Source organism: Anomaloglossus baeobatrachus, chromosome 11 (assembly GCF_048569485.1).
Source record: "Anomaloglossus baeobatrachus isolate aAnoBae1 chromosome 11, aAnoBae1.hap1, whole genome shotgun sequence".
Taxonomy (NCBI): domain Eukaryota; kingdom Metazoa; phylum Chordata; class Amphibia; order Anura; family Aromobatidae; genus Anomaloglossus; species Anomaloglossus baeobatrachus.
In genome coordinates, this window is record NC_134363.1 from 146,210,397 (window position 1) to 146,228,815 (window position 18,419).

Here is an 18,419-nt window from a genome sequence, read left to right on the forward strand (position 1 = left end):
CTTCAGTGGTTTTCTGATTTCGGGAGGGGGGGGAAATCCTACAGCACCCGGTGCTGCCTGGAGAAGAATCACAACTAACCTGAGAGCCATCTCGGGGAGGGGTGGGAGCACAGTCAGGTTTGGCGTCAGTGCGGTCCTTCCTCAGACCCCTGGCACCACCCGGAAAGAGGAGCACGGCCTGGTTCTGGCGTCAATGTCTTTTGGGAACCTAAGGGCTGGAGCGGCGGGCAGGTGGGAGGCATTGGTGCAAACTACATCCAATCGTCTGTTGTTACCCCCAGTGCGAGCCGATTAAACACTGCACGCGGCTCAGCCTCGAGCGTACCCGAGCACAGCAATGCTTGCACGAGTGGTTTGCAAACGTAAAGCACCAGAACTCTGAATCCAAACTCTGTTTTTGTCTAAAATCTGTGTTTGGTACGAAAACCGAACCTTGGGTTCACGCATCTCTACTCGTGAGTGCCATGGCTTCATTGTTACCTTCTGGACTATCTGTTTCCTTATTTATTCCCACATGGCACAGAGCATTGATGCCCTCGTAACGGTAACAAATGGCTATTTTTTACACCTAGGCCCCTTTAGCACAAAACTCTTTATGTACTCTGTCCTTCAGCAATGTAATCTACCGCCTGAGTGATATCTCGGAGTTTATTGGAGGGAATTTTTAAGGTTGGCTAATTGCTACTAAGTAATGTTCTTCAAAAGTCATCAACCCCTTTAAGTGAAGAATGACTTTACTTGAGCTCTACTAAAGAATGTAAACAGCACTGTAAGGCTTATACGACTTCAAAATCTAGGTTTCTTACCCTGTGTCACCACTTTCCCAAAAACAGGCAACGTGTCGAGTGTTGAGCAGTTCCAGCGTCGATTCCTGAACTGATACTGGCATTCTTCAATTGCCAGCTGAGCCCCTCGTCTCACGGAGTCCATGACTTCCAGATTCCTCTTGCACATTTGCACCTGGCGTTGAATTAATCCCTTGAGCTTCTCACAAGTTTCCTCCTCTGAAATGCTGCCTACTGAGGACAGTTTTGCAAGATACCTGTAAGATATACAGAGGAAGACAACTTAATTCCTGTAGAAAGTGGAACGTAGAAGAACATTAGGTCTAAAGCTTAGAGACGTGGACTGGTGGACCTTTTTTGAAGGTTCTAAGACCTTTACATTTGAAATATAAAGTATTGAAATTGGTGGCTGGAGTTTCTTTTGTTTTTGTTTTTTTGTTTTTTTTTTGGGGGGGGGGGGCCTAATCCAATTTAATAGGAATAAAAAAAAATTATATTTACAAATAATGAAATTTTGGCTTTTCGAGAAAATTCTTTTGACCATCCGGCCTGTATCCAGCACCTGTAGAAAGATTTTAAGGAAACCTTTAAAACAAGATTTGTGACTTCCCATTGATCTCCTACCATGCAGAGTTGGATTTGCCAAGAACATTGTCTCGCAAGGGCACCTGTAAGGCTGGAGTCACACTTGCGCGTATCTCGCGAGAGTCTCGCATTGCATCACCCGCGGCATGGCCTGATGCTCTCCGGACAGGAGCGTCTCGGCTGCATAGAAATACATGCAGCTGACCCGCTCCTGTCAGGAGAGTATGCGGCCGTGCCGGATGATGCGATGCGAGACTCGCGCGAGATACGCGAAAGTGTCACTCCGGCCTAAGGCTGCATTCACACATCAGTTTCTCGCCGTCAGGCACAATCCGGCGAAATGCGGATAAAACGGATCCGGCGCCAGATCTGTTTTATTCCCCATTGACTTGTATTAGCGCCGGATTGTGCCGGATGGGCTTGCGTTGCAGGCGGTGTCCACCGGATCCGGAGACATTTCTTCGTACGGCTGCCGGAAAGGACGCAACATGCAACTTTTTTGTCTCCGGCAAAAAAAGCGGACCGGCATGTTGTATAATGGAAGCCTATAGGCGCTGGATCCGTCATCATCCAGCATATGACAGAATCCAATGATGGATCCAGTTTTTTTTTTAACTGTGCATGGTCAGTATCACAACGGATGTCAAAAAACGGAAGGAACGAATGGAAAAAACTGATGCGACGGATCCGGGGTTTTTTTTTCGCTGGATCGTGCCTCATGGCAAAAAATGTATATGTGAAAGCAGCCTAAGAGTGCACATTTCCTTCAATTCCAGGAGGGAGGATCCAACTCTGGAAGAGCCCATACTCCTACCCCAAAGTCAGTGTGATCATGTGTAGGGTTCCTCTCTTAACCCGCATGGCTAAATTAGCAAACAAAGGGGGTGGAGAGTTGATGCTTTAAAGGGAATCGGTCATCAGGTTTTTGAAACGTAATCAGAGAGCAACATGATGTCCGGGCATAGATTCTGATTTCAGCGATTCGTCACTTACTGGGGTGCTTAGTTTAGTTTTGATAAAATCACAGTTTTATCAGCAGGAGATTATCAGTAGAGGACTAGTAAACCTGATGCCAGGTAGACCTTCATATTCATGAGCTCTACATAACCCCGCCCTCACCATGGATTGGCAGCTTACTGTGTATAGGTAGAAAGCTGCCAATCAGTGGTGTGGGCGGGGTTATACACAGCTCAGCATTCAGAGCTCTGCAGCAGATAAAACAGTCATTTGATCAAAACTACAGCCAGCAGCCAATTTAGTGATATTGCTGGAATCAGGTCTCTGCCCCTATATCATGCTGCTCTCAGATGGGAGAGCAAAAACCTGGTGACAGATTCCATTAAAGAGGGTTTTAAATTATACCCCAATTATAAACTGATTGCAGTGTCTATTTTTACTAAAACTCCCAATCACCGGCTGTAATCTGGCAGCAATTGTTCAGCTTTCCTGCAGAAATTAAAGGGGGTTGTCCTATGACAAGCATTTTTGGCACATCCATAGGATATGCTGTAAGTGTCTAATTGATGCAAGAACTAGGATATGCTGTAAATGTCTAATTGATGCAGGTCCTATCTAAGGGGCATGGACCGATCTCCAGAATGGGGGGGGGGGGTACACCTATTCCAACTGGTGCACAACTGTAGTGACAAGAAAGGTGGCTTCCTCCAATCTATACTAGACAAGTTCTGAATTTCTAGTCCGCTCGGCTATATTCAGAACCCCATAGGAGTGAATGGGCAGAGTCGCGCATGCGCAGCCATCTCACGTGTCACTGCAGTTGGACACCAGTAGAGATGAAGCTCACGAGACCCCCATTTTTAAGATATAATACATTGATAGCAAATCCTATATTCATGCCATGAATATCTGTAGTTTGAGAGTCCCTTTAAATATTACACATTTGACTTTCAAATGAATAGGTCTTATAAAGTGTGAGGCCTCAGATAAAAGAGGGAAGAATAGGTTAATCCACCGCACTGCCGTATATATTGCAGGCTTGAAACAAGATGGATCCAAGTGATTTATTTCTACGTGTTTCACAGCCATGGCTCTTTCTTCAGGAGTAATTACAAATGTACATTTGTGAGTTTTCCTGAAGAAGAAGCCAGGGCTGCGAAACGCATAGAATCACTTGAATGCAATTTGTTTCAAACCTACAATATATATGACAGCGCGGTAGATTAACCCTTTCTTCCCTCTTCTAACTGATATTCAACCATGGGGGACTGCTGCAGTGTTCGGATATAATCATATGCCCGATATAGTACCCAGGTGAGCTTTACTTGTTTTATGACTTATTCCATCAACCCAGATAAGACCCTAATTGCTATTTGTTGTTTTTCCAGCAGCTTTTCTTTAAAGTGTGAGGCCTGTAATATAGCTACTCTCAAATGACCTGAATTAAAAGGATTGTCGAAAAGTGAACTTTTTTTTTCTAGAAAGGAGCGCCACTCTTGTCCACTGGTTGTGTCTGGTATTGCAGTTCATCAATTTGAAAAGGCCTGATGTGATGCTAGTCTCTATGGGGCACTAGACACTACTTGAGTGCAGTGTGAACGGAGGAATAGTCAGAAAAGCAGGGATCAGAAACCAGGAGGACACGACAGGACGCAGGGAGCAGGGAGAGACGTAGTGAAGTCACAGGCCGAGGGTCAGCATTCCAGGAGAGTACGGATAGGATACAGGGAGTAAGCGGAGACTTAGTCAAGACACAGGCTGAGGGTCAGGATTCCAGGAGAGTACGGATAGGATACAGGGAGCAGGCAGAGACGTAGTCAAGACACAGGCCGAGGGTCAGGATTCCAGGAGAGTACGGATAGGATACAGGGAGTAAGCGGAGACTTAGTCAAGACACAGGCTGAGGGTCAGGATTCCAGGAGAGTACGGATAGGATACAGGGAGCAGGCGGAGACGTAGTCAAGACACAGGTCGAGGGTCAGGATTCCAGGAGAGTACGGATAGGATACAGGGAGTAAGCGGAGACTTAGTCAAGACACAGGCCGAGGGTCAGGATTCCAGGAGAGTAGAGATAGGATACAGGGAGCAGGCAGAGACGTAGTCAAGACACAGGCCGAGGATCAGGGTTCCAGAAGAGTACAGATAGGATACAGGGAGCAGGTGGAGACTTAGTCAAGACACAGGCTGAGGGTCAGGATTCCAGGAGAGTACAGATAGGATACAAGGAGCAGGCGGAGACATGGTCAAGAGAAGGTCTGAGGTCAGAAGTCAGAAGGTAACACCAAAGACAGGGAGTGGGCAGAGAAGAGTCAATAACAGTCCAGGGTCGAGAAGTCAAGATCAGAACACTGTACACAAATGGGAGCCAAAAGCACAACTGAGGAACCAGGAAGTATGACTGGCGACGTTCTGGGACAGCATGCTCTGTAATGAAACAGCGTAAATCACCAGGAACGAGGAGCATCTCCCAGAACCAGCATGGATCCCAGTACAGAGAAACAACCCGTCCGCAAAAGCTCAAGACACACAGCAGGGCATCTCAACTGCAAAACGCTCTGTGTGACGAAACATGCAAGTACCGGCTCTGTAGATGAGGAGAGCATAGCAGAACATCACAATGCACAAAATGCTCTTCATATCGGAACCGTGACACTCAAACTGCAATACCAGTCTACGAGGATCCCGGACAACCCATTTAAGTCCAAGTATTAAATCCCCAATGGGACTTTTTCAGGACACAAGATGTGACGTGTGTTCGCCGCCATATTCGATGGGGCCGTGATGACAGACTGTTTCATTGTGTTCTCTTTCTTCTAGTAGATTTGCAGAACATTTTGGCAACAGATGAGGGAGTTATTTACAACCGCACATTCGGCAAGTTTAAAACTATTTGCTTGTTCCATTTTAGGGTGTATGGATAATGTGCGAGAAAAGAATAAGAAAAATAGGAAACATATTTTAGCAGCACCTTACTGGCTGGGAAGAGCTGCGGGCACTTTGCCTATAGAGCTTGCAATCCAAACGTTCTGACAAGGAGAAACGTCCTCATCTTGTAAATGCAATCTTGGCTGCCCGACAACCCATCTGTCTCCCGCTCAGTGATCAATCGTCTTCTTACTGACATATCTTGCAGGAAGTTTGGGCAGTGATCGCCCTCATTCTCACAACTCTGCAACTTTCTACGCTATCTGGCTGATACTATAGGGATGTGCATTCCTAGCTGTGAATCCGTCTTGTCAGAAATCCTGATTACTGCTATATCCAAGTAGTACTTGGAAAAGCCAGAGGTCTTCAGAGTCAGCCAAAATAAGCAGAAAATACTTGTGTGTGCCAACTCCCAGCTGCCATACCGTCCTCGCTCAGCTTCTGCTGTTTTGTAATCACTCTCACACATCTATTTCAAACCCGAAATGATCAGAATTGTGATTCCAGCCCTGTAGCTCCATTGTAGAGGAAAACAAGTTCCGCAGTTCATGTATTTAGGCTATTTTGGCAGCTACACCTTTGGTAGAGAGGTCTAGAGCCTACACAACACAGAGTATATCCTATATGACCTACACCTCCGTTGACCACAGAGTCAAAACGGTCAAGGTGCTCCATATTATACCTCCCCAAAGTATAGTTTAAGGTCTACTCAAGCCATACTGTATATTTAGGCCAGATAGAAAGGCCACCTGTCAACGAAACCCATCCCAGATGTACTCTTGCCTTAGGGTATGGGCAAACAGAATTGTTTTATGGAGTTTTTGGACTACAAACCAAGTAGAAACTGAGCAAAAACACTCTAAATGCTCCTCAAAAACTTGGATCTCCCACACCAAAATCTCATCAAAATGAATCAGTGTACATAGGCCCTTATGGTATATATTCTAAATGGAAAAGAAACATGTCACATGAACAGAACTAGGTTATGGCTTCCTATAGTACTCAAGTACCTCGGAATTGGATGCTTTTTGTGCATTTTACATGTATGTTTGAGGACATTATGGAAAAATATTGCCTATATCTGACTATTGAGCTCATGAAGAAGCCAGGTTGAGGCGATACACCTGTTTCCTTTCTTGAGTATTGAGCTCATGAAGAAGCCAGGATCAGGCAATACATGTGGGGCCTTTTTCCTCACAAGAATTTGCCACCTGTCCCCTTTCTTGAATACTGAGCTCATGCAGAAGCCAGGATCAGGCAATATGCGTGGGTCCTTTTTCCTTGTAAGGGTGCCCCACCTGTCCACTTTCTTGGACTTGACCTTTATTATACCTTTATTGGACACACTCTTTCTCCTGGGGACACCAAGCACAATAGGGTCTTCTCCAGTGGAGATTAATGTAGGTGAGGGGTAAAAGAGTTGCTCACCTATTGGGGTTGTTTAACCCACAACTGAAGACTTAAGATATAACAGCTGTTGCAGTACTCTCAGGTAGGGAGATCCTGCCATGTAGAACAAGTCTTAGGAGGATAGGAGTAGTAGTCTACACTGCTGATATGACAATCAAGAAATTCAAAGGACCATTAGGTTTATTCTCTACACGTTATATAAGATATTCTGGTACTCCTGATGAAGTTGTTTAAGCTTCGAAACGTGTAGAGAATAAACCTTATGGTCCTATTCTGAATATGTCCTCTGGATTTCTTCATTCTAAGAGTCATGGGGCTGCAGCAGTCATTCTGATGCCCTTTCAGTCAGCAAATCTTCATTTGGAGACTATTCTGCAAATAGTCTCCAAATAGACCTATTCTCAGATAAGACCCTATTACGCTTGTCTTCTTCCTTACTCGTATATTCCATCACAAACGTCAGAAACGGCAAACGTCTTATTTGATGAAATAGTAAAGGCTGTAGCTGATGAAGGAAGATAAGACACCATCCATAGTTTATGCCAATTTCAGTCCATCTACCCCCTTGGCCTACAGAATAACCTGAGAGTAAAGACGAATGGTACATGACACCACAGTGTAGCATTACTGTCTCCAGTCAAGGTCACTTGGATGAAGACACTTCGTTGACTGGGACTTTGTGAAATAAGATCCTAAATATCCCAATGGAAGAAAAGAAAACAAACCTGTGATTGGCAGCTGGAGAGTAACAAGACACTCTAAATGATCCCTATCCCATCACACCAACATATAGTGTCCAGGAGACAATAATCTTCTCTAGTTGTTTCCCCTGATTGGCCAAATGAATGAGCTGGGAAGTAAAAACTGAAATATCCCCTAAAACCATGAATATGCCTCACCCTTGGTTCTAAAAATTGATAACAGTAGACCCATGGGTCATAGAACCATTATATTAGGAGAGTTTCCCCTTTCACCTTTTTATTAACTCAGTGATACGTAAATTAACAAAATGAGCTTTAGTTACTTTCCTTGGGCCCAGTGTTGAGGTGGCAACTCTGAGGCTTCAGGTGCCTCAGGGTATTACCCCACTTTCCACTTTTGAGGGGTAATATGCATCCTGGGTCAGGAGGGAATTAACTGCCGATGACTTCACAAAACCACACACACACACACGTCACACACACACACGTCACACACACACACGTCACACACACACACACACACACACACACACACACACACACAACAATAAGGTAGTGAGCCATCACGAAGCATGGGACTTCCCCAGTTGCTAGGACAACCACTGGGGGGGGCACCACTTGGGGTAGAAGCAGGCGCAACCATCTCACCAAAGCAGACCTTCCCGGGCACAGCTTGGGATAACATTTTGCATAGACAACAGGAGTGGAGTGTTTCTCTTTCTTCGTGGGACCCGTGGCTTTGAGCAGGAGACTCGGCCCGGGTTCCGGATAGCAAACAGGGGACACTCCACTAGAAAGACTTTCACGGGCACCGGCGTGTGACCGCCGACTATCCGGGATCGTCTGGAGCTCATCGTGGTGAAGAACGGTACTCTGGGGCAGCGCCTGAACTACCAGTGAGTAAAAAGACCTGGAACTGCAGCTCCTGTCTCTGCCTCTCCTTTACTGGCGCCGACGCCCAGCGCTGCAGTGCCATCGGGGACTACCAACAACCACGTCCGTCTTCGGTCATCCTCCCTGGGGTAATCCCACTCCACCTGTGGGGAGCGACACAATCCCGGCTGCGACCTTCACCATCAGCCCCGGAGAGTAGCACCCGCAGTGGCGGCCCATCTCTGGCCGCGGACCACAGGTGGCGTCACGATGTAAAAAGACTTTCCTCACAGTCTCCACCACCCTCTCCCTCCGTCCTTCATCCCGTCCACCGCCTTCCCTCCCCTCCTCAACGACTCGGGTTCACGAAACCAGGCAAGGCCAGCCCGTGACGACTCAGAGGATCTGCACCCCCGGCCCGGCGACGTGTCGGCTGAAAACCCCTCGACCCCGAGGTGTTACATTAACTCTCCACAACTACCCCAATTTGTATTGATTCGCTGCAGTGGGGACGAAGCGTAGATATATCTGCAGCCAATCACAGAGTTTTATATAACAAAAACTGCAAAATTTATATACTTTACTTTAAAGAACACTTTAAGCATCAAAAGGGTTTTACCGAAATAAAAAGAAACATGGCACCATGAGTCTCAATATAAATAGCGTGAGCTGCTAAGCTCAGTGCTTGTTTGCAGTGCTGTCAACATTATGGCACCACTGCAGACGATCAAAAGAAACAAGGATATCAAAGAAGAGGCAATGGCTGAGCAGAGTAATGCTTAGTATAGAGGATTCTTTAGTAGGACACATGCCCCAATGACAATGGTCAACAGTAATGGCTTGTGGATGGTTTGCAACCTTTGATTATGAGTTTCTGGACCTTTGGCAAGTTGTCTTGGGCTCAAGTGTACAAGTATTACCATACATATAGAAACTCCCTTGTCTAATAACCAGAAGGAATTATATGTATACTAACGCAAGAAAGAAGATGAGTATTTCCATACTGAAAACACGAGGTTCCTGGGCCCTAATGCAAATTACCTAACAAGGCACTTTACCCATCATGGACCATTTCTAACACCGGTCTCTTGCTATGTGGCTAAGTGGTCTATGGTCCTGAAATACTAGGATCTCTGCTTCAGTAAACACCCCCATACACATTGCCTGAACCTGGTAATTTCCACAGGTCCAGCTGACCATCTGATGTCTATTGAGACCCTATCAGCAACCTATAAATAAACTGGAAGACAAGAGGACCGCAAATAAAGTCTTATTCGAGAGGTGGTATGGAGGAACAAAACTGAGGATGCTCTCCTTCAGGGGTTGTGAGAGTCACAACCACTAAACGCACATGTCAAACTGGCTGCTACAGCCCCAGTGGAACCAGACAAAATCGCCTAACAAAAGGGTCAAATGCCGCGCTGCCGATGAAAGGAACAATCCAGAGGATTCTTTTTAATGACTTTATTTCTATGCGTTTTGGAGAATCTTTCTCCTTTAGGAAAAAAACAAACAAACACATACCATGATACCTATGTGATTTTTTCCTGAAGAAGGAGAAAGTTTCTCCAAAACGCATAGTCAATCAAAAGAATCCTCTGGATTGTGCCTTTCATCGGCAGCGCGGCATTTGACCATTTCTTATGTGATTATATCTGGTTCCACTGGGGCTGTAGCAGCCAGTTTGACATGTGTGTTTAGTGGTTGTGACTCTCACAACCCCTGAAGGTGAGCATCCTCAGTTTTGTTCCTCCATACCACCCCTCGAATAAGACCCAATTTGCGGTCCTTTTGTCCTCCAGTTCCTTTCTTTGGCAGCGCGGTATTTGACCTTTTCTTGTTCGATTTTATAAGGACCCTATAGAACAGATGATGTCAAGGAACAGAAGGGTTAGGAAATTGGAATTTCAATGGTTGATCCTTTTTTTTTTTCCAGGGGAGATAACATAATGCTGGAGGAGTCTGGTAGTGGCTTCTCCTTTCTCCCTGTTGGAAACACAAGAACACTCACCCCAAGCCATGCGCTCATGTCGCGGGCGGAGAGGGGTTTTTGGGAACGCCGCTCGCCTGTGGGAATCTCTGGCGCTCGGGTCCGGTGCTTCTGCTCCTCGGTGGCTCGATCACGGGGCCAGACCCGGGGGCTCGAGCAGCGCCTCCTCGCCCATGAGTGAAAAGGGGGAGGTTTGGTGGTGGGATTTCAGTTGTGACGCCACCCACGGGGTTGTGGTGATGGTGGGCACCACCGCTGCTGGTGACGGGGGTTCCCGGGAGCGATGGCGGGGAGCAGCTGAGGTGTTGGCCCCTCTGTGGCTAGGGGCGGTCGGTCCCGGGGCCCCGGTTGGGGGTTTGGATGGATGTATGTTGGTGGGTAGGGGCTAGGTGCAGGTGCCGATGTGGGGAGACAGCGCGGATGCGGGGCAGCGGTGCAGCGCTGTGCTGGATGGCACTGGTGTACTCACTCAGATAGTCAATGACAGAGTCTCTGGTAAACCAAACGGCTGGATGGACGGGGCCCACTGTCGGCTGCGGCTTCTTCACTCTCCCCGGACGGGTTGGTGGCGGCTGTCTTTTCCTGCACCTGTGTGTAAGTGTTTGACCTCTATGGATTCCCACGGGTGGTCCGCTCCCCGGCTTGTACGTTTCGGAAGAGCCCGTTTTTGCCCGCAGGCGCTGGCCCTCGGATCTCTGGCCGTTGGCAGTGGCTCTTATCTGGACGGGTTAGGCTGTTGCCTTCTGACGGGACTTGGGTGGGAACGAACCCCTGAGGTCCAGACCCCAATCAGAGAATTTGACCGTTACGGCGGCTTCCGAGCCTAGTCGGGGTCTGAGTACCCTGCCTTGGTGCTTAGCTTTCCTCCATTCCCCGGTTCGGTACCAGCGGGCCACCGCCCGACCCCGGTCCTACGGTTCCGCGGACGTCCACTAACTCCTGCGGACGGCCACCACCGTCTGCCGACCTTGCTTATGGTGTCTGGGCTCCGACCCAGACACTCACAGTCTCTCCACTTCCACTCCACTGTACTTGAACTCCAAACTCTAACTTCTAACTGAACTGACTACTTTTCCCGCCTCCAGGCCTGTGAACTCCTCGGTGGGTGGGGCCAACCGCCTGGCTCCGTCCCACCTGTTGTGGACATCAGACCCTGGAGGAGGCAACAAGGGTTTTGCTGACGGAAGGTCCCTACCGGGAAGGGGGTGTGTATGTGTGTGATGGTGTTCTGTGACCCCTGGGGTCGAGGGCGTCACACTCATGCATATGTATCAGTCAGGAGAGTTCACCATCGGCCGAAGGATCGTTCAGCCGACAGCTATTTCATCTATGGCCATCTTAACCCCCAAATACATGTATTTTTTTGCTCTCTGGAATATATGAAATACGACCTAGTGTCAGATTATTAAGCAGATCGACCCTACAGGCAATTCTGCAATGTCTTGCTATTTCACTGCCCTGGGATTATAATATGAGGATCGCCTGGAGCTTTCCTGCCCGCCGTGTCAATGGAGGATTCTATACAGATTCATAATTCATTTTTCTTGCTGGAAATGACTGAGCTATAAATTATGTGTTAAGCTGCTGAAATTCCTTCCCCAGCCTCAGAGACCAACCTCCGGGAGGCCTACAGCACCGCGCTTATTACAGACCCGCCATATCAGCTCCGCATTTCGGTCCTGCCCTCCCAAAGATTTACAGGCCTCAAATATTTGAAACTTCCTTCCAAAATCCTTATTTATCATGTGTATATCTTTGAGATTCCCTTGCTCTAACACTTTAGCTCAACCTGTTTCCTGCCACTGACACCAGAGAATGGGTTTACCATCTGCTGGAGTCCCCGTAATGTGGATACTCCAACCACTTCATATTATTGATCAAGTTACCTTCTCCAAGACCCAGCAGCGATGGCTCAGGAAATTCTCTGCCAGCTAAAACAAGATTATTGATAAAGTTACCAGTTACTAAATGCAGCCCGAATGCAGGGGGGACAGTAATCAGCTAGTGATGGAGTATTAGCAACACCTGCAAAATTCATACACTGTACCTTTAAAAGTAGACCTATGTGCACACGACAACTATTTCATGAAGATTTCCCTTGGAATTAACCTTAAAAAGCGACGTAAAACCAGCGCAAAAAAGTGAACATCATGTCCAGCAATGGTAAAAACAAAAAAACGGGAAGCGGGTAAAAGAAGTAACATGTTAAATGAAGCTGCCCGCTAGTTATAAATAAAAAATTCCGACAAAACTGCCAGCGAAACAGGTTCAAGAAAAAGACCACCATTTTTTTCCTAAACTGGCAAACTTTGGAAGGTTCAAAAGTATATTAAAGACATCGTATGCACATGCCCTTAAAGCATGCTTCACATATTAAAGGGGTTGTCCACTACTTTGACATTGATGGCCTATTCTTAGGGGTACTTTGCACGTTGCGACATCACTACTGCGATATCGTCAGGGTCAAATAGAAAGTGACGCACATCCGGCACCGGTAACGACGTCGCAACGAGTAAAGCCTAGATGCGCCGATAAACGATCACAAAAGCGTCGAAAATCGGTGATCTGTGCAGTGTCGGTCATTTTCATAATGTCGCACCAATAGGAGATACGATGTTGTTCCTCGTTCCTGCGGCAGCACACATCGCTGTGTGTGAAGCCGCAGGAGCGAGGAACATCTCCTTACCTGCCTCCACTGGCAATGTGGAAGGAAGGAGGTAAGCGGGATGTTTACGTCCCGTTCATCTCCGCCCCTCCGCTTCTTTTGGCCGCCTGCCGTGTGACGTCGCTATGACGCCGCACAACCCGCCCCCTTAGGAAGGAGGCGGGTCACCGGCCAGAGCGACGTCGCAGCGCAGGTAAGTGCGTGTGAAGTTATATAATGTTCGCTACGGCAGCTATCACAAGATATCGCATGTGCGACGGGGGCGGGTACTATCGCGCTCGGCATCGCTAGCCGATGCTAGCGATGTCGCAACGTGCAAAGTACCCCTTACAATAGGTCATCAATGTCTGATTATATTATTTCAAAAAGACTGACCTGCACATCTTACAAGTGTGAATAGGTGCCAGCTGAAAAAACATACAAAATACAAAATGCATACAGCTGCACACTAAAATGCCAACAACGTATAAGGGAACTCTGGTACTGCATTACTGCTATATGAAAAAAATGAAATTTTTAGTTTATGAATCGGCCAATGCATGTAAGCCCTATAAACCAGGCTGTGTTCATAATCCTTATACCAGGAGTCCTAGCTGCCCAGACATGGAGGTTAGTCCAGATAGTGGCATTTCAAGTTAGATTTTTTAGTCTAGCTGCCCAGACACGGATGTTTTTAACCTAGACAGTGGCATTTTAGTTAGGTACCCGGATTATTGAGATTTACCTTGCCGTTGGTTTCCGGGCTTACATGCATTGGCCAATTCATAAACTAAAAATCTCATTTTTTTCACATAGCAGGAATGCAGTACCAGAGTTCCCTTATACATTGATGGCATTTTAGTGTGCAGCTGTATGCATTTTGTATCAATGTCTGATTGGTTGGGGTTCAGCGCCAGACACCCCCGTTGATCAGCTGTTCCCAGTCCTGGCATCAGGCAGCCGGAAATGCTCAGTTCAGGAGCTGCTCCGTCTTATGAGTACTGCACATCCGCCTCCCATTCTAATCAATAGGAGGTGGGTGTGCAGTCCCCTGCCGCTATCAGAAGACAGAGCAGCTCCGGAACTAAGCATTTCCGGCCCCCTGCTGCCGCCGCCGGGACTGAAAATAGCGGATCAACGGAAGTGCTGGGTGTCAGACCCCAGCTGATCAGACATTGATGACCTATCCTAAGGATAGGCCATCAATATCAAAGTAGTGGACAACCCCTTTAAAGGGCTGGAAAAATATAGCTGACTTCTTCAAGAAACAGCGCCACGCACAGTTTTTTTTTGTTGTATTTTTAAGGCCTCATTCAGACATCCATTTTTTTTTGCATACGAATGTTATCCATGGTTTTCACTTGTATCTGTGAAAGTCTATAGGGCCATACACATGTCCATGTTTTTGTGCCGATCATATGGGTCACGGAAAATGGCAGAGACATTTCCTGGGGTAAGCTCAAAATCGGCAAACAAGTCTATGGGGCCATACACATATTTTTGTGCCGACAGTGTGGGCCATGGAAAATGTCCGAGACGTGTCTTGAGTGTTAGCTCAAAATCGGCAAACAAGTCTATGCGGTGCGATGCGGTGAACGGAAAAGAAAAAAAATCAGACTGAACTCAGATGACATCCAAGTGTGGTCTGATTTGAATGGACTGATCAAAGTATGAATTAAAAAAAAAAATCAGATTGTTTTTCTTGTATGTGGAAAAATTGGACGTCTGAATGAGGCCGAAAGAAAAGGAGGTGCAATACCACCCACAACCCACTGGCAGGGGAGGCGCTATTTCTCAAAGAAATAAACAAAGAGAATAGTAAAGCTGGCAACACACATGAGATACCTAATGGCCGTTTGTCTCCCAATTCCCCATACACATGAGCGTTCGTCTTGGCCAAGTATTTACGTTTTCAAAGTGGAGAGGAAAAATCTGCTGCCGTTGCCTATTACTGTGGTTTAACTCTTGGAAAACAAAAGAATGGAGCGTTGTAATGAGAACTGCCCATCAGCTGTGTCTCCAGTACAACAAAAGGTTTGGGTATTATGTCCAACATCATCTGTCTGGGAACAGTCAGGAGACCTCCATACACACTTGACTGTCGAACTTGGTGGGTTCAACCGAATTTTGTCTGCTGTCTTTGGGGACCTTGATGCTAGTCACTACTTACGGATAGTGTAGACGGAAGGATAGTCAGACAAGCCTGGGTCAGGAAACTGGAGGACACGATAGGACACAGGGAGTAAGCAGAAATGAAGTCAAGTCACAAGCCGAGGGTCAAAATTCCAAGAGAATTTGTATTAGATTCAGGGAGCAGGCAGAGACGTGGTCAGGTAACGGTCCAAGGTCAGAAGCCAGGAGGTAACGACAAGAACAGGGAACAGGCAGAGAGGAGTCAATAAATGGTCTGGGGTCAAGAAACGTAGATCAGAACACACGCACAAACACAAGTCAAGAGCACAACTCCAGAACCAGAGAGTACGACTGGCGAGGTTCTGGGAGTGCATGCTAAGTAATGGGAAAAAAAAAAAGAGAGAGCAATTACCAGGAAGGTGGAACACCTGAGTAATCAGCACCTCCGGAAGCTACATGGAAACCAGTGCTGTCAAACAACCTGTCAGCTAGTGCTCAAAGAAATACAGCAGAGCATCTCCAAATGCAAAATGCTCTGCACAAAGCAAACATGTCACTGCCGGCGCTGTAGTTCAGGAAGGCACAGCAAAACATCACTTGTGTGCAAGATGCCCTGTACAGAGGGATCGTGACAGGGGCCTTGCAAACATGTAAATCATGGTGTCCCTGCCACATCTCATCTAATGATTGTCACTAGTGTCATGTTGTGACCTAAAAAGGTACCGAGATCTTAACGCGACCATCACAAAAAAAAAAAACCAAACCAACCACTCTGAATTTCTGGGAGTACATCACAAGTTATTTTTGATTTTACCTCCATAAAGTTCATTGCAACTTGTGGTTTTTTTTTTCCAGCTGCAAAATAGTCATAGAACAGTAGACAAATCGCAGAAATGTTTTTGCTTCCTTGTCAAACAATTACTGTTGTGTGACCACAGACTAAAGCAATGACCTAATGTGGTGCTGGGTACATCCATCACTTTTCCGGAAATAACATCTAAAAAGTGTCAATCCGCCCTCGTTACACTGTGAATACACAATGTATTGGTACTATTCTATAGTTATTTTTCTTATTTACAAACAAATAACTTATTTCTTCCAGAGACAATACTAAGGACCAGGGGGCACTCACTGCGAGTGGGAGAAAAGCGATTCCGGCAGCTAAATAGGAAAGGGTTCTTTACAGTTAGAGCAGTCAGACTGTGGCATACCCTACCACAAGAGGTAGTAATGGCAGACACTATAACAGCTTTATATTAGGGCTGGATGATTTCCTCACTACACAACATTGTTGGTTATAAGTGACTTAGTGACCAAATGTAGAACTGGTGGAGGAAGGGGGAACTAGATGGACCTAGGTCTTTTTTTCAACCTAAGTAACTATGTAAAAAAAAAAAAAAATTGTAATCAATGAAAGGAAATGTTATTTTTCCCGTTTACAAACTAAACATTCATACAGACGTAATTGTAGAAGATACAAAGTGTGGATGTGGACTACAATTTTTTTTACACTGATTTATTGCTGCTATTGCCACATTTTTAAGGACTGAACCTAAGGCGGGCTTTGCACGTTGCGACATCGCAAGCCGACGCTGCGTTGTCGCACGCGATAGTCCCCGCCCCTGTCGCAGCTGCGATATCATTGTGATAGCTGCCGTAGCGAACATTATCGCTACGCCAGCTTCACATGCACTCACCTGACCTGCGACCCGCCTCCTCCTTATTAAGGGGGCGGGTCGTGCGGCGTCACACGGCAGGCGGCCAATAGGAGCGGAGGGGCGGAGATGATGAGCGGAATGTAAACATCCCGCCCACCTTCTTCCTTCCGCATAGCCGACGGGAGCCGCGGTGACGCAGGTAGGAGATGTTCCTCGCTCCTGCGGCTTCTCATACAGCGATGTGTGCTGCCGCAGGAGCGAGGAACAACATCGGACTGTCGCGTCAGCGTAATTATGGAATTCGCCGACGCTACACCGATGATACGATTACGACGCTTTTGCGATTGTATCATCTAGGATTTACACAGTACGTCATCAGCTTCGACGCCGGATGTTCGTCACTTTCAATTTGAACCCACCGACATCGCACCTGCGATGTCGTAGTGTGCAAAGCCCGCCTTAGGGTTATAGTACACATTTCAAGTGTCCTCGTCACTTCTGTTTTAAGTCAATGCCTTCTATATTGGGTAAAGCACTAATGAAGACTACAGCAACAAAGCACCTGCAGAGGGAGTATCCCAACATACAAAGGGCTGTCGGGTTCTGCCCCACATTACCCAACGGGCAAAGCAAAGAAGGTCCCTCTAACACACAGCACAGCCATGTGTGTAGACCAGGGGTGGACATATTAGTGCAGCCTGTGCAGCTGCTCAGGAGCTCAAGATATAAAGGGGTCCATTTCTACCTCCAAAGCAGGTAGAACTATATATTTTGATGATCTTTTGGATTGCAAAGAGCCCGTATATTTTCCTTGCACAATGGCCTCTCCTGTCTGTGTCCGCCACTAGTGTAGACCTTGAAAGCTCACCTTCCACGTGCTCTCAATGGGTCAAAAGCAAATAGTGAAAATCCTTAAGGCCCCGTCACACACTATGATATATCGGTCGATATGTCGTCAGGGTCACGTCGTTAGTGACGCACATCCGGCATCGTTTGACATATCGTAGCGTGTGACAGCTATGAGCAACTGTTAACAAGCAAAAATACTCACCTTATCGTTGCTCGTTGACATGTCAGTCATTTTCAAAAACTCGTTCCTCCTTCTGCTCGCCGGTTGTTCTTCGTTCCTGAGGCAGCACACATCGCTCCGTGTGACACCCCTGGAACGATGAACACAGCTTACCTGCATCCCGCCGGCAATGCGGAAGGAAGGAGGTAGGCGGGATGTTACGTCTCGCTCATCTCCGCCCTTCTGCTTTTCTTGGGCGGCCGCTGTGTGACGTCGCTGTGACGCCGAACATCCCTCCCCCTTCAGGAAGTGGATGTTCGCCGCCCACATCGAGGTCGTTCGGGAGGTAAGTAAGTGTGACGGGGGCTAATGACTTTGTGCAACACGGGCAACAAACTGCCCGTGACACACCAACGATGGGGGCGGGTGCGATCGCTCATGCGATTGCACGACATATCGGCGTGTGTGACGCCGGCCTTAGGAGCTAACTCACCATGACTGTCATTTCCTTTGCCAGTATTGAGAAGGAAGCTCAAATTTTAGTAGGAGGCGCATGCATCTTAAAGGGAACCTGTCAGATACATTATGCACCCAGAACCACGAGCAGTTCTGGGTGTGTGTTGCTAATCTCTGCCTAACTGTCCCTGTATCTAGTAGCATAGATAAAGAGATCTTTAGAAAAAGTATTTCTAATGATCCTTTATGATATTGTAGCGGGCGGGGGCCGCTGACGCTTCAGGGGCCGCTCG

At 47.1% G+C, this 18,419-nt stretch overlaps 1 protein-coding gene across 1 annotated transcript in view; it reads right to left on the minus strand.

Annotated features, from left to right (window-relative positions):
- WNT4 (Wnt family member 4) overlaps positions 1-18,419 on the minus strand; it is a 103,348-nt gene that overhangs the window by 48,710 nt on the left and 36,219 nt on the right. The window contains exon 2 of the mRNA XM_075329052.1: positions 807-1,042. Within this exon, the coding sequence (XP_075185167.1) occupies positions 807-1,042 (236 nt within the window). The remainder of the gene's footprint in view (positions 1-806; positions 1,043-18,419) is intronic.